General features: G+C 39.6%; 1 protein-coding gene across 3 annotated transcripts in view; it reads right to left on the minus strand.

Moving 5' to 3' along the window:
- Positions 1–14,719, minus strand: part of IL1R1 (interleukin 1 receptor type 1) — a 116,077-nt gene that overhangs the window by 15,638 nt on the left and 85,720 nt on the right. For all 3 annotated transcript variants that reach the window (XM_090281879.1, XM_090281880.1, XM_090281876.1), the window contains 4 exons: positions 6,345–6,579; positions 6,046–6,235; positions 5,016–5,184; positions 3,099–3,164 (listed from right to left, as the gene is read on the minus strand). In XM_090281879.1, coding sequence (XP_090138005.1) covers positions 3,099–3,164; positions 5,016–5,184; positions 6,046–6,235; positions 6,345–6,579 — 660 coding nt within the window. The remainder of the gene's footprint in view (positions 1–3,098; positions 3,165–5,015; positions 5,185–6,045; positions 6,236–6,344; positions 6,580–14,719) is intronic.

The following is a 14,719-nucleotide window of genomic DNA, read 5'->3' on the forward strand; positions in this document are numbered from 1 at the left end:
GGCTCTCTGTGCTTCCTGAACTTGGGTGAATTTTTCCTTCACCAGGTTAAGGAAGTTTTCAGCCATTACTTTTTGAAACAGGTTCTCTATCCCTTCCTCACTCTCTTCTCCTTCTGGTACCCCTATGATGCAAATGTTGTTATGCTTGATGCTGTCCCAGAGGTTCCTTACACTTCCCTCATTTTTTAAAATCCTTGTGTCTTTTAGATGCTCTTCTTGGGTGCTTACTGTTACCTTGTCTTCTAAATCACTGATTCAATCCTCTGCTTCATCTAACCTGCTATTGATTCCTTCTAGTGTATTCTTAATTTCAGATATTGTATTCTTCATTTCTGTCTGGTTCTTTTTTATGGTTTCTATGTTCTTTTTAATACTATCTCTTTGTTCAAGTTCTCACTGAGATCATCCATTCCTCCCCTGATGTCCTTGAACATACTTATAAATGTTGTTTTAAACTCTACATCTATTATTTTGGGTACTTCCATTTCGTTTAATTCTTTCTCTGGGGATTTTTCTTTTTAATTTGGGGCATATTTCTTTTTCTCACCATTTGTCTGCATTTTATGTTTGTCTCTGTGTATTAGGTAGATCTTCCAACTCCCCAGCTTGTTATGAGGGCTTTCTGATATAGGTGCCTCATGGGTCTCAGTAGTGCAGTCTTCTACATCACCTAAGTCAGGTGCTCCAGAAATGATTCTGCGTGGGTGATGTACTCCTTTCTGTTGTAGTAGAGTCCTGAATGTTTTGGGCTCATTCACAGGTACAGTTAACCCTCACATGGGCTGACTTTAAGGATAGATATCATTCACCATGTATGAGCAGCCTTCAGGGGCTGCATCCCAGGCAGAGTTGTTCCAGACAGGGTCTAGTGTCTACTGAAGTCTTCCTTTGGCTGTACCATTTGTGTGTCTAGTCAGATGGAGCTCTACTGTGGTTTGAAGCTCACAGCTGGTTATGTTGGTTTTGGGCCCTCTTGGCCAGGGCTCCAGTGCATGTCAATGTCAGACCTTATATGTAACAGGCCTTAGGTCACCTGTCTAGAGCTACCATGTTATTTAGTGTTAGCGGGTGCATCTACTGGGACTGGGTGTATGTGGGAGGGCCCAGGCTATATACTAGGATTGGCTTCCTGAAGCTCTGAGCTAGGAGGCAGATCAATAAAAGTCTAAGGTTCCCTGAGGTCAATGTCTTCCTGGTGGCTTCTCCACTCGTCCCCACCCCAAGGTTGCCTAAACCTCTCCAAAGTCTTATGAAGAAGGGTATAGGGTGGGCCTAAGCTGGCCATGCCCCTCTGATGCTTCCACAGGGCTCAAGCTTGGTAGAGCCAGGTGACCGGGTCAGGAAGGTGGGGCTAGTGCCACTCAATGGACAATATGTGGCTTCTACTCCAGAGCCATATCACACAGTCACTGTTAGTCCCCAAGTCTAGCTCCCTCAGAAGGAGCACACCACAGTTTCAAGTTGGGTGCAGTCAGCTATCCTCACAGCAGGAGCAAGTGTGGCATAACAGGGTCACCAGCACTTGGGAAAACAGATCAAGAAAGCCTTCGGTTGGGGGTGGCACCAATTGGGCTATGGGAGGTGGGTGAGCTGCATGCCTCTCCTCAGCACCACAGCCATGCCACCAGAGACCCTGACAAGAGAGTTCTGTCATGGGTAGCACCTGCCAAACCCGCAGAAGAGGGAAAAGACTGCCCCCCATTCTGTAGTTTCTCCAGAAAAAAAGGACACCTCAGGCTCCTGTTGGGTGCAGCTAACAGTCCCCTTTCTGCTAGACTTGACCTCACCAGGGTGGAGTACCAGTATTTGGAGGGTTAGTGCACTCCCTCATCTGGTGCTATAAGAATAGGAGTGCCTGACCCTGGGAAATGGTGCCTGAGGGTGCTGTGGAATAGGGACTCAGAACAGGAACCTCAGTAGCCGACTCTCCAGATCTTCTCTTTATGACTCCCGTATGCTATGAGTCTCCTTCCTTCTACCAGAGCCCCAGGTAAGTCCCCTAGAATGAACTTCTGTGCCTTGGCCCTTTAGGTGAGAGCCTGGGATCCTAGCACACTCCCTCCTCTTTCTACTAGACAGAGTCCCTGCTGATTTTCACAGCCAGATGCTATTCAGATCCCTCTCCCCAGCCCTGGAGCTCTAATTTGGGGGTCCTCTTGTGGAGTTGAGATCCCATGCATCCTCAGGGGAGACTTTTACGACCAAGATATCCCTCCAGCTTCTCAGCTGCCACACCTGGGTGCAGGAGCCAGCGTTCTCTGTATCTCTGCCCTATGTAACTTCTTCCCTAAATCCTTGGATATAATACTCCTGTTCTGCTGTCCTTCAGTTGATTGTTCAGGTTGATTGCTCTATGATTTAGCTGTAAATCCAGTTTGGCTCTGGGAGGAGGTGTGTGCAGCTTCCACTTACTCCACTGATATCTCAGATCTCTCTGCTTTTATGTTTAGACCAGTGGTTTCTAATAGAACTTTCAGTGATGGTGAGAATGTCCTATATTCGTGTTAATACTGTAGTCACTAGTCATCTGTGTCTATTAAGCTCTTGACTGAGACACTAACTGAACTAAATTAATTTACTTAATTTAAATTTACATATATTGCATATATGTAAACACATGTCGATAGTGGCTATTGCACTGTACACTATAGGTCTAATGCTTATAAGATTTCTTTATTCTTGAAATTAAAAATGTTCACCAATTTGAAAAAGTACTTTTCTAGAAAGACTATCTTTTTGATCTGTGGTCTTACTCTTCTACCTAAAAGCATAACTCTATGATCATAAGAAATTCATGTGTGCCAAATAAACTACATTTTTCATTCCTATGCCTGTTGAAATTGGCCTTTGGCTGGTATTTTCATGGGTCGTAGGTTTCCACAGAAAAGCAAGATGGGAAAATGAGACATGGTTAGATTTGTGCTGTAAGAGGCAAGAAATCCAAAGAAACATTTCGCAATCTATACCATCTTCTTTATAATTATAGGCATATCCAGTAAACAACTTATGCTTACTGTTATGTGTACTAATGGTACAGTTTATCTTAATCTTGAATTCGAAATAATTATTTCAGCACATCCTGATTGAAAGCCACTTACCCAGGACTACTTCCATCGTCTCATTAACTGGACTCACAATCACAGGCCTCGTGGGCCTATTTTCCTCTGAAAGAAAAATATCCACAGGGCTTCTCAGTCTCAGGAAGATCAAAATCTCAAGTGATAACAAGGATTGCTAAATATACCAAAATAAACTATAAAGGTCCTGCCAGATAGTCCCTTACGTGCCTGAAGCATTTATGGCAGGAGACAGAAGGCAAGAGGTGAAGGGAGGAGGCAAACACAAAGGCCACAGAAAAACCGTGCATACCAGCTAAAAAGCCTACACCCTTCTGAATCCATGGAGTTTGGTGCTACAAAAACATTGCATATGACATCAGGGCCTGTGGCTTCAGACAAGTGCTGCTCTTAATGCAAATCCAGGAAGATGAGCAGTAATGGCAAGATATTTCCCTTGGTACAGCATTATTCCCCAGACGGGCCATTCAGTGCTAGACCTGCTTATATTCAGTAACTTTAATAATAACCCAAGAGTAGAATGTCAAGAAATTTGGCATAATTTATTGAAACAGGCATAAAAATATTACATACCTCCAGAAAGTAATCTGGCCTTTATTTATAAGAAGATTGGATTCAAGGGGTAACCTGTGGCTGACCCTGAAAAACTATGAACTTGAATGTAAAGTATTCAAAAAAATAAGTAAGCTCCATCAAGGCAAGATATTGTCTCTTTTGTTTGCTAATATATGCCTAGAACAGTGACTGGCACATAGTACAGGTGCAATAAATAATTTCAAATCTGCTTTCAGAAAAAAAGTAAAATATGACCTCACCCCTGATTGAATATATTATTTCTACAGAAGGGATCAGAAAAGGAGATGAAGAATATGTCTGCTGGTCTAGTTACCAGATAGATGTATACATAGATACATAGATAGATGGACCTTAAGAAAAACAAACCAGAGCTAGACAATAACCAGAGAGAGGCTGCTAAAAACTCAAGATAGTTCTGATTATTGAAAATTGTAATTCACTAATGCTTATAGGAATTAATTCTAATTCAATAAAATACACTTTGAAAAAATAAATTACTATAGAATTGAGAAAGCTCAGCTATACGTAGGGTGGTCATGTTCTGGGTGACCAGGGATATTCCCTATTTATGCCTATTGTTCCAGCATAATTATTAATAAAAGCCTCTTTAACTTTCAAGCTCTTGGTTAGAGTAACCCTCTGTATATTACAGAAAGCTTAAAAATCTGATATTTACAGAAAGAACACGCATTCTTCCCATCCCCAGGTAATGTCAGAGTACATTTTGTTGTAAAATAGTTTTTAATATGAAACATGGTTAACAGAGAATTGAAAGCCCCAGGAAATTAGGAAGAATCATCACCATAAGCCTTTTTATTGCTCATCTGTTCTGCATCAGATACGTGACCACACAGTTGATCTCTAATATTCCCAACAACCTGGAAATGTTGTATCATCTTCATACAGAGAATGAAACAGGCTTAGAGAGGTAAAATAACTGGGCTAATAGGGAACTAACAAGAGGGAGATTATGAGAGAGTAATTTATTCCAAAACCATTAGCACTCAGCCATCATGCAAATGATTCTCATTGCTAAGAATTCAGATTCCCTAAGGGAAGGAGCCCAGAACTATCCTCATACATCAGCCAGAAGCAGCCCTAGAACCATCTTTACCCATCCCAAAGAATGAGCCTCCTAGTTCAGCTGGAAAATGTAGTTCATGTTGTCTGTTTAATTAGCTCTGCATCTTAAGCAGGAATGAAAGTCATTTACAAACAACAAAAATTAAAACCACGTAACCTTTGGCAAGTCATCAGTGTTCTCATGGATTTAGTTCCTCAATGGACAATGAAGGTAATATTAGAATTGTGGCCTCTGGGCTTTCCCTGATGTAAACTCCTAGAATTGAAACTATGACTCACCTAGAGTTAAAAGTTCTATAACCCGGGTGATGCGATATTGCTTTCCCAAGTATGTGTAGTTTGCACTACAAGTATAGTTCCCTTTATGTGCTTCAGTCACATTCATGATAATGAGCTTACTTGATTTTCCAATAAAATTTATATCATCAAGAAGTAGAAGTTCGCAATCCTAGATAGAGGGACAGGATGGAAGTATTGAAAATCAAATAATAACTTAATCCAGTCAGCCAAGAAAAAAAACCAATTTTTCATATCAGCAAATGTTTTATACATATAATATGTATATTATAGTTCATATACATTTATATGTCCACAAATACACACATATATGAAAAGAAAGGTTCATTGCTTACAAGTTTTAATATTGTAATTTTTATGACAAAAGTCATAATACTCCTAGGATATTAAATGTTTACGTCTATGAGCCTTACATTTTGAAAACCAATTTATTTGGCAATTAGAAAAAACACACTTGAGGAAAGAATGCTCTATAATGCTGTACTTCCTTTCTTCATTAATATTATTTATTTATTTATTTTGTTTCCTACCCTACAGAGGATGATTCTCCAAGTAAGCTCCAACAAACTAGGTAGATCAAAGGCACACAAACATAATGTGTTCTATATAGACAGTGCTAGCCAATCACTTTTAAGACAGTTACAGAAACTACTAAGTTATTTAAGGACCATCTGATATTTTTAATAAAAAACAAAATAATACATTTTGTAATAAATAGTTATCTCTTTAAAACTCTAAATTTATGTTCAGTCTTATCTTTAAACTTCTTTTATTCTTACTATACATTTCTCAACTGTATCTAATTAAATAAAAATAACAGAAATTAAGATTTCAGTTAAGTTTCAAATTAAATATATATAGTCTTACACCTTTTTGAAAATTGTCCTATTAAATTTCACCACTAAAAAGCAAACAATATGCCAAATGAACATATTGCAGATTCAACGTATTGTCTATGATAGAAAGCTATTTTATTTGCTGGAAAAGTAAAATGCCATATTTAATATATTACCTTATACCACTGTATTTTGGGTAACTCATTGTATTCATCTTTAAAATAATCCAAATAAGGACATACAAGTTGTCCATCTCCTGCAACAGGTAGTTTCTGTGGAAATATAGCTTGTGCATTGTAACACAAGTTAGGTTCATGTTGTACAAACTTTGCAGTTATTTTAATCTTGAGGCAGTAAGTTGAATTTCTAAAATAAATCAAAATAGGTCAATGAAACACTATTAAAAGATTTTTCTGTCTTTAACTATTATAGGTACATAGAACACATGTTTTTAATACATTAATTATTTTCTTACCTTACCACACAATAGTAATGTCCTGAATCCTCTACCTTAGCTGGAACAAACCAAAGTTTATCTTTGTGCTGATGAATCCTGGAATCTCTTTCTGTAGATATAGATGTCTTGCTGTCATTCTTATACCAATTTATAGTGCCTTTGTTTTCATTTGGGTAAAAAGGACATGAACGAACATCTATTTCATATGCAGACGAAACTAAAATTATTTTTTCATTATGTTCCTCACATTTACCTTTAAAAGAGAGAAAAAAGGTAATTCTATATGAAATCTGATAGTGCTTCTTAATGTTATATCTACATATAAACATTTCAATTATCAGTATATCAATTCATATTAAATATGAGAGTTTTAACAGCTTTATGATTAACAGCATAATCTTGGAAGTCTGAAAGATTAATAATATTCAAATCCAGCTGTGTTACTTACTCCCTGAGTGCCCTTGAGCAAGTTATTTAACCTTTTATCCCCTCTTAATTAATCTACAAATTGATGAAAATGTATCAGGTGAGAGATCTACTTTGGTACAAGATGGAGTGACAGGGACTGGATTTACCCTTCCATCTAAACAACTAAAAAATGGACAAAGTATATGAAACGACAATGTTCAAGACTTTGAACATCAGGTAACCAAGGACAGGAATATCAGCCGTGTAGGAATCAAAGGGGATGAGCCTAATATTTTCCAAAATTACTGCCTAGAGAGATTCAAGGCCATGGCATTGCAAGGAGAAAATGTAGGCAAAGTCCAGTGTTCTCTGATTTGAGGAAATGGAGCTGGAAATCAAGGGAAATCCAAAGTTTGCAGGGCAGAGTACCAAAGAGATTAGCACTGCACAGAGAGAGAGAAAGGAAGAGGGAGAGTGAAAAGGAGGAAGCAAGTGCTTTGGAGATCTACAGAAAGTCTCCTTCAACTTTTCAACTGAGTAATGATTAGTGTTGGGATATAAGAAAAACTACCCAATGCCAGAGTGTTAATTGCCATAAAGATTAAATAATACATGGAGAACACAGAACTCTAAAAATATCTGTGTTAATAGCTAGAATGGGGAACCTCATTAATTGTGGTGCATCAGGTAGAATTCCCAGAGGGTTTTGACTCAGTAGATAGGGCAAATTAGGCCTAGAATAAAACTTTTTCTAAACATGGCTAATAAAATTTAAAAGCAAGCCCCAGAGCGCCTGGGCCGCGATGCCCAGCACGGTGCCAAAGGGGAGAGGAGTGGGGAGGAGAGGCACAGGCTCTTGGGGCCCCTGGAATCCACCTTCCTTGTCTATGGCCATACCATCCTGAACGCGCCTGATCTCGGAAGCTAAGCAGGGTCACGCCTGGCTTCCCCACAGAGGACGCGGGAGGAGAGCGGATCTCTGCCTGCTGGCAGAGACGGGACTCAACCAGGTGGCATTGGCGCTGAAGAACAGGAGACAGCATACTGCTGTGCAAGTGAGAACGTAATTTTCCTTTATATTTTTCTCTTGTGGACTGCAGAGAGGGGTGGAAAGTTTGGGGGTGATAGGACATTCTTGGGGAGCGCAGGCACAGAAGTGCCCTCGCCCACTCCCCAACCCTCCCCTTGGGTCACTAGGGTGCGCACAGGGAAGTGCCCTCATTCACTGGCCCAAGTGCGTGGCCCCGAGTCCAGGTGCCCCTCGGACACACCCCAACAAACATAAGATCAGTGCCCCAATGGGAACAGGGAGGGCCCACTGGACACACAGAAGACCATGCGCAGACACCCCTGGCCAGCTCCAGTGGGCACCAGGCCGGAGCACAGACCACTTGCTCAGGCTCTGCTTGTGCCCGCTAAGGTGGGTGCGGGAACGATGGGCAGCTGCAGCGCGGGAACAGCGGGCAGTAGCGACTCACAGACACTCACTTCCACTGTGCACAAGTGTCCAGGGCCTCGCCCTAAGAGTCGAGAGACCAACTCCAGGAGCGCAGCTCCGCAGGACCGAGGCTAGTTCTGAGGCCGCCTTGCACTTGCATGGGAGCACGAACGCAAAAGCACCTCGGCCGGCTTAAATAGGCGCCAATCTCTCACTTCCACTGTGCCCAAATGTCTGGGGCCCCGCCCTAAGAGGCGAGAGAGGGCAGGCCTGAGGCAAACTCTCAGGCCGCCTTGCGCATGCACGAGCGCGTGCACAAAGGCACCTTGCCTAGCTCCAACAGGCGCCAAAAGAATGCACTGTGCCAGCCACCGCGGGACCACACTGCTGCTGCAAGGAACAGAACCTCTGACCCGCCTCATTATTAGACCAGCTGTGGACACAGAAAAAGAAGACAATACACAAAGACTAAACTGAGTAAAAACATTCCTTTTTTTTTTTTTCCTTAAAGGGAAAGGAAAAAAAAAAAACTATATCTCTAATTTGTTTCATACAATCTCTCCTTCTCATCCTTCCTCTTTAATTGCTGTTTATTTGTGTGTCTAGTTTAACCTCCCTTTCACTCTAAATAAGTAGAATATAACTACTATATGAATATAACTACTATATAAATCCAATACTATGCAATCATACTTTCTTACTATATTCTGCATTCTTCCCTCCTTTTCTTCTATTGTTATTAACATACAATGTAAATATTATCTACTGTCTTGCATAGTCTCAACTATTATTAATCTATCATCCCCTCTCTCAAAAATCATATTTTTCCTCCCTAAAAACGACTCTTATCTATCCTTCCTATATATAGTATAATAGCTCCACATAGAGGGTGGGAAATATTTTTGATGGTGTGGGTCTCCTGTCTTGGCTGCGTGTTTATGTTTTTAACAGCATCTCCACAAAAGAACTCAAGACAAAGTAAATAGAGTGACTCTCAATCAACTAGCCAGAAGGAAGATCCTACCAAAGAGCATCTGAAATATAACCAGACAGCATAAACAAATGACATAAAGGGTAAGCCAAGAACATCAGGCTCAGGAGATCAAAGAGACTGCACCACTGAAAGCCCTAGATCTCCCATAAAGAATCTCATACCACAAAGGTGGAAAGTCAAAGCAGACAAATCCAAAAAACAAAAACAACAACAAAAAAAGAAGAATCCAACATGGTAAAATACAGAAACAACCTCTCAATGAAAAGCAAAGAAAAATCCCCAGAAACACAGGTAGATGGAATAGACATAGCCCAAATGTCAGACATGGAATTCAAAACAATGGTGGTGAAGAAGCTCAAACTACTCAACAACCTCAAAAACAACTATGACAACCTCCAAGGAAGTTAACAACAGTTCCAAGAAAATTACAGGGAACTTGCAGAGAACTACATCAGCATAAAAAAAGATACAGAAACTATCAACAAGAACCAGGAAGAAATGAAGAATGCAATCTCTGAACTGAAAACACAGTAGAATCAGTCAAAAGCAGACTAAATAAAGCAGAGGATTGGATTAGTGAGTTAGAAGATAATGTAGAGAAAAACTCCCAGACAATACAGCAAAATGAAAAAAGTTTGAAAAAAATATGAACCAGATGTAAAGGAATTACAAGATAGCATGATAAGAAATAATACCAGGATCATCAGAATAACAGAGGGAGAAGAAGAGGAGCATGGAATTGAAAAACTGATAAGAGAAATAGTGGCAGAAAATTTTCCCAATCTGATAAGAGAAAAAGTTATACAAGTTCAGGAAGCAGAGAGAGTTCCAATGAAGAGAAACCCCAAAAAAACTCATTCCAAGGCACATCATAATCAAAATGGCAACATTCAAAGACAAAGAGAGAATCCTAAAAGCAGCAAGAGAAACACAGCAAATAACATACAAGGGAGTTCCAATAAGGCTATCGACCGATTTCTCAACAGAAACACTACAAGCCAGAAGGGAATGGTCAAAAATATTTCAAGCAATGAAAAACAAAGGCCTGCAACCAAGAATACTCTACCCAGCAAGACTCTCATTCAAAATGGAAGGTGAAATAAGGAGTTTCTCAGACAAAGGAAGACTAAAAGAATACATCTCCACCAAACCAACATTGCAAGAGATGCTAAAGGGACCATTCTAAGAAAAAGGAAGAGAAAAAACAAAAAAAGAGTAGAGGAACAGAGGTACAAAGGGAAATGAATAAACACACCTCAATAATCACCTTAAATGTAAATGCATTAAATGCTCCAATTAAAAGACATAGGGTAACGGAATGGATAAGAAAACAGGACCCACATATTTGCTGTCTACAAGAAACAAACCTCAAAACAAAAGACTTACATAGACTGAAAGTAAAGGGATATAAAAAAATATTCTAAGCAAACAGACCGGAAAAAAAAGCTGCGGTAGCAGTCCTCATATCAGACTAAACAGATTTCAAGCAAGGGCAATAAAAAGAGACAAAGAAGGACATTTTATAATACTTAAATGAACAGTCCATCAAGAAGATATAACACTGATAAACATATATGGACCCAACATAGGAGCACCCAGATACATAAAGCAAATACTAGAAGACCACAAAAAGGATATTAACAACAACACACTCATAGTAGGGGGACTTCAACACTCCATTATCAACAATAGACAGATCATCGAAGCAAAGAAACACTGAGGATATACAAGCATTGAACTTCACTGATATATATAGAACTTTTCATCCCAAAGAAGCAAAATATACATTTTTTTCAAAGGCACATGGGACATTTTCAAAGATAGACCACATAATAGGACACAAAACAAGCCTCAACAAACTCAAGAAAATTGAAATCATATCAAGCATCTTTTCAGACCACAATGCCTTGAAACTAAAAATCAACCTCAGAGAAAAAAATGGAAGACACCCAAACTCATGGAGAATGAATAACATGCTATTAAATAACGAATGCGTTAACAATGACATCAAGAAATTTCTAGAAACTAATGACAATGAACACACAACAGCCCAAAACCTATGGGACACAGCAAAAGCAGTCCTAAGAGGGAAGTTCATACCAATACAGGCATATCTGAAAAGAATAGAGGAATCTCAAATAAAAAATCTAACCCTAAAGCTACAAGCACTAGAACAACAACAAACAAAGCCTAGGGCAAGAAGAAGGAAGGAAATCATCAAGATCAAAGCAGAATTAAATGACATAGAGACTAAACAAACAATCCAAAAAATCAACAAAACTAGGAGCTGGTTCTTTGAAAAAATAAACAAAACCGACAAGCCTCTAGCCAGGCTCATCAAGAAAAAAAGAGAGAAGACCCAAATAAACAAAATCACAAATGAAAGAGGAGAAATCACGACTGATACCACACAAATACAAACGATAGTACGAAATGACTACAAACAACTGTATGGCAAGAAATTTGACAACCTAGAAGAAATGGATAAGTTTCTAGAAAATATAACCTTCCAAAACTGAATCAAGAAGAAGTAGAAAGTCTCAACACACTAATAACAAAGAAGAAAATTGAAACAGTAATCAAAAATCTCCCTGCACACAAAAGCCCTGCTCTGCATGGCTTCACAGGTGAATTTTACAAAACATTTAGGGAAGAACTAACTCCTATCCTCCTCAAACGATTCCAAAAAATCCAAGAAGACGGAAAAATCCCAAACTCTTTCTATGAAGCCAGTATTACCCTAATCCCAAAACCAGGTTAAGACACAACAAAGAAAGAAAATTACAGGCCAATATCACTGATGAACATAGATGCTAAAATCTTCAATAAAATATTGGCACACAGGATCCAGCTAAACATCCAAAAGATCATACACCACGATCAAGTGGGATTCATCCCAGGGATGCAAGGATGGTTTAATATTTGCAAATCAATAAATACATCATCTAAAAACAATGAAAGGCAAAAATCACATGATCATTTCAATAGATGCAGAAAAAGCATTTGATAAAGTACAATACCTATTTATGATGAAAACACTCAGCAAAATGGGAATAGAGGGAGCATACCTTAACATAATTAAGGCTATATATGAGAAGCCTGAAGCCAACATCATCTCAATGGACAAAAACTAAAAGCATTCCCCCTGAAATCAGGAACTAGACAGGCTTTCCACTCTCTCCACTCCTATTCAACATAGTCTTGGAAGTCCTAGCCACAGCAATCAGATAAGGAAAAAAAAATAAAAGGCATCCAAATTGGGAAAGAAGAAGGAAAACTATCATTATATGCAGATGACATGATAGTATACCTAGAAAACCCTATAAAGTCCACTAAAAGACTACTTGATATAATAAGTGAATTTGGCAAAATAGCAGGGTACAAAATAAATATACAAAATTCTACGGCATTTCTGTACACCAACAATAAAATATCAGAGACAGAGAAAAAAAGAGAATATCATTTACTATAGCAACAAGAAAAATAAAATACCTAGGAATAAACTTGACCAAAGAGACTTCTGGCCAAGATGGAGGCTTAGAGGGACATGCTCGGCCTCCCTCTACAACTAGAGAGGAATACAACTACTTCAAAACAAAAGATAACTAGAAATTCCAGAAAATAAAATTACACGGAAGCCCAACGTATGAAGTTATAAACCAGCGGCACTCTTTGGGCAGGTAGGAAGAGCGAAAGTGGGTGGTGCTGTTTGCGGTTGCACCAGGGACAGTGGCGGGGAGAACAATCCCAGCGGCAGGGAGGACAATCCCAGTGGCAGGGAGGACAATCCGGCTGCAGTTAAACCCCGGCGGCTCGCGACCCCAATGCTGGGGAAAGCAGCCACCACATCGCCTCGAACAGTGAGGCCCAGGAGGCAGGAGGGCGGATCCTGGTCTCTGAGCGGAATAACTGTGTGAATCCATCTTGGACCCCCGCCCCCACACAAACCGCCACAGCGCTGCGAAATAGGTTGCGGATCGCCACTGGTCGCTGGGTTGTGACGAGTACACAGGCACTGCCCCCTATAGCCGGCCCAAGAAAACAAAACGCATCTGTCAAAATGAGGCAGACAACTATAGAAATCCTGGTGGCACAGCTCACCAGGCAACAGATGAAGAACCTGACAGATGAACAAATAAGAAACCTGTTAGAGGCTCAGTTCAGGGCCATTGTTATCAGGTGGCTTACAGAATTAACAAAAGATCTGGAAAAAGATGAAAAAGAATCGAAAAACACTCATACTGAAAGGAACAAAACCACATACGAGACAGATGGTGAGGAAATAAAATCCAGAGTTCAAATCAACAAACCAGAACACAAAGAAGGAACAAACAGTCAACCAGTGCAGAGAGAAAAAACGGGAAGCAAGGAAAATGATGAGAGGATCAGAAACCTCCGGGACAGCTATTAAAGGCCCAACATAAGAATCATTGGTTTGCCAGAGGGCTAAGAACTAGAAATTGAAAAATTAAGTGAAAATATAATAAAGCAGAACTTCCCAAACTTGGGGAAGGAAATAGACTTACAGGTCCAGGAAGCACAGAGAGTTCCAGAAAAACTGGACCCAGGGAGAACCACACCAAGACACATTATAATCAAAATGTCAAAAATTAAAGATAGAATCTTAAAAGCAGCAAGAGAGAAGAAAAGAATCATGTACAAAGGGGTCCCAATTAGACTATCAGCTGACTTCTCAAAGGAGACCCTATAGGCAAGAAGGGACTGGCAAGAAGTATTCAAAGTAATGAAAAGCAAAAACCTACAACCACAAATACTCTATCCAGCGAAATTGTCATTCAGAATAGAAGGGCAGAGAAAGTGTTTCCAGGACAAAATAAAACTGAAAGAGTTCATTAGATCCAAACCACTGTTATATGAGATGTTAAAGGGACTGGTTTAGAAAAAGGAGGATCAAAACTATGAACACTAAAATGAAAACTGCATCACAAGAAACAACAACAGAAGCTAGGGAATTGAAACAAAGGCAAATTAAACAGGCAACGAGAGTGGAAAAAGAACTATAGGTATGGGGAACATATTGGGGGGAGGTCAGCAGGGAGGGGGAAGGGGGAGAGGGAGGGAGATGATATAGGAATTAAGGAGCATGGTAGGAGGGAATGGAATAGACAGAGAGAGGTTGAGAAGAACTATATGCACAACTAATGGACATGGTCAAAAAAGGGGGGACAACTGGAGGGAGCGGGGCCACTGGGTGGAGGGGAGAAGAGGGAAGGGAAATTGGGACAAATGTAACATTATAATCAATAAAACACATTAAAAAAAATACTTAACCAAAGAGATAAAAGACCTGTACACTGAAAATTACATAACATTGAAAAAAGAAATTAAGGAAAGTACAAATAAATGGAAGCAAATACCATGTTCTTGAGTGGGAAGAATCAACATCATCAAAATGGCCATACTACCCAAAGCAATTTACAGATTCAATGCAATCCCTATTAAAATATCAATGACATATTTCACAGACCTAGAACAAATACTCCAAATATTCATATGGAACCAAAAAAGACCCCGAATAGCAAAAGCAATCTT

Source organism: Furipterus horrens, unplaced genomic scaffold (assembly GCF_987537825.1).
Source record: "Furipterus horrens unplaced genomic scaffold, mFurHor1.1.pri manual_scaffold_6, whole genome shotgun sequence".
In the NCBI taxonomy this organism is placed as follows: domain Eukaryota; kingdom Metazoa; phylum Chordata; class Mammalia; order Chiroptera; family Furipteridae; genus Furipterus; species Furipterus horrens.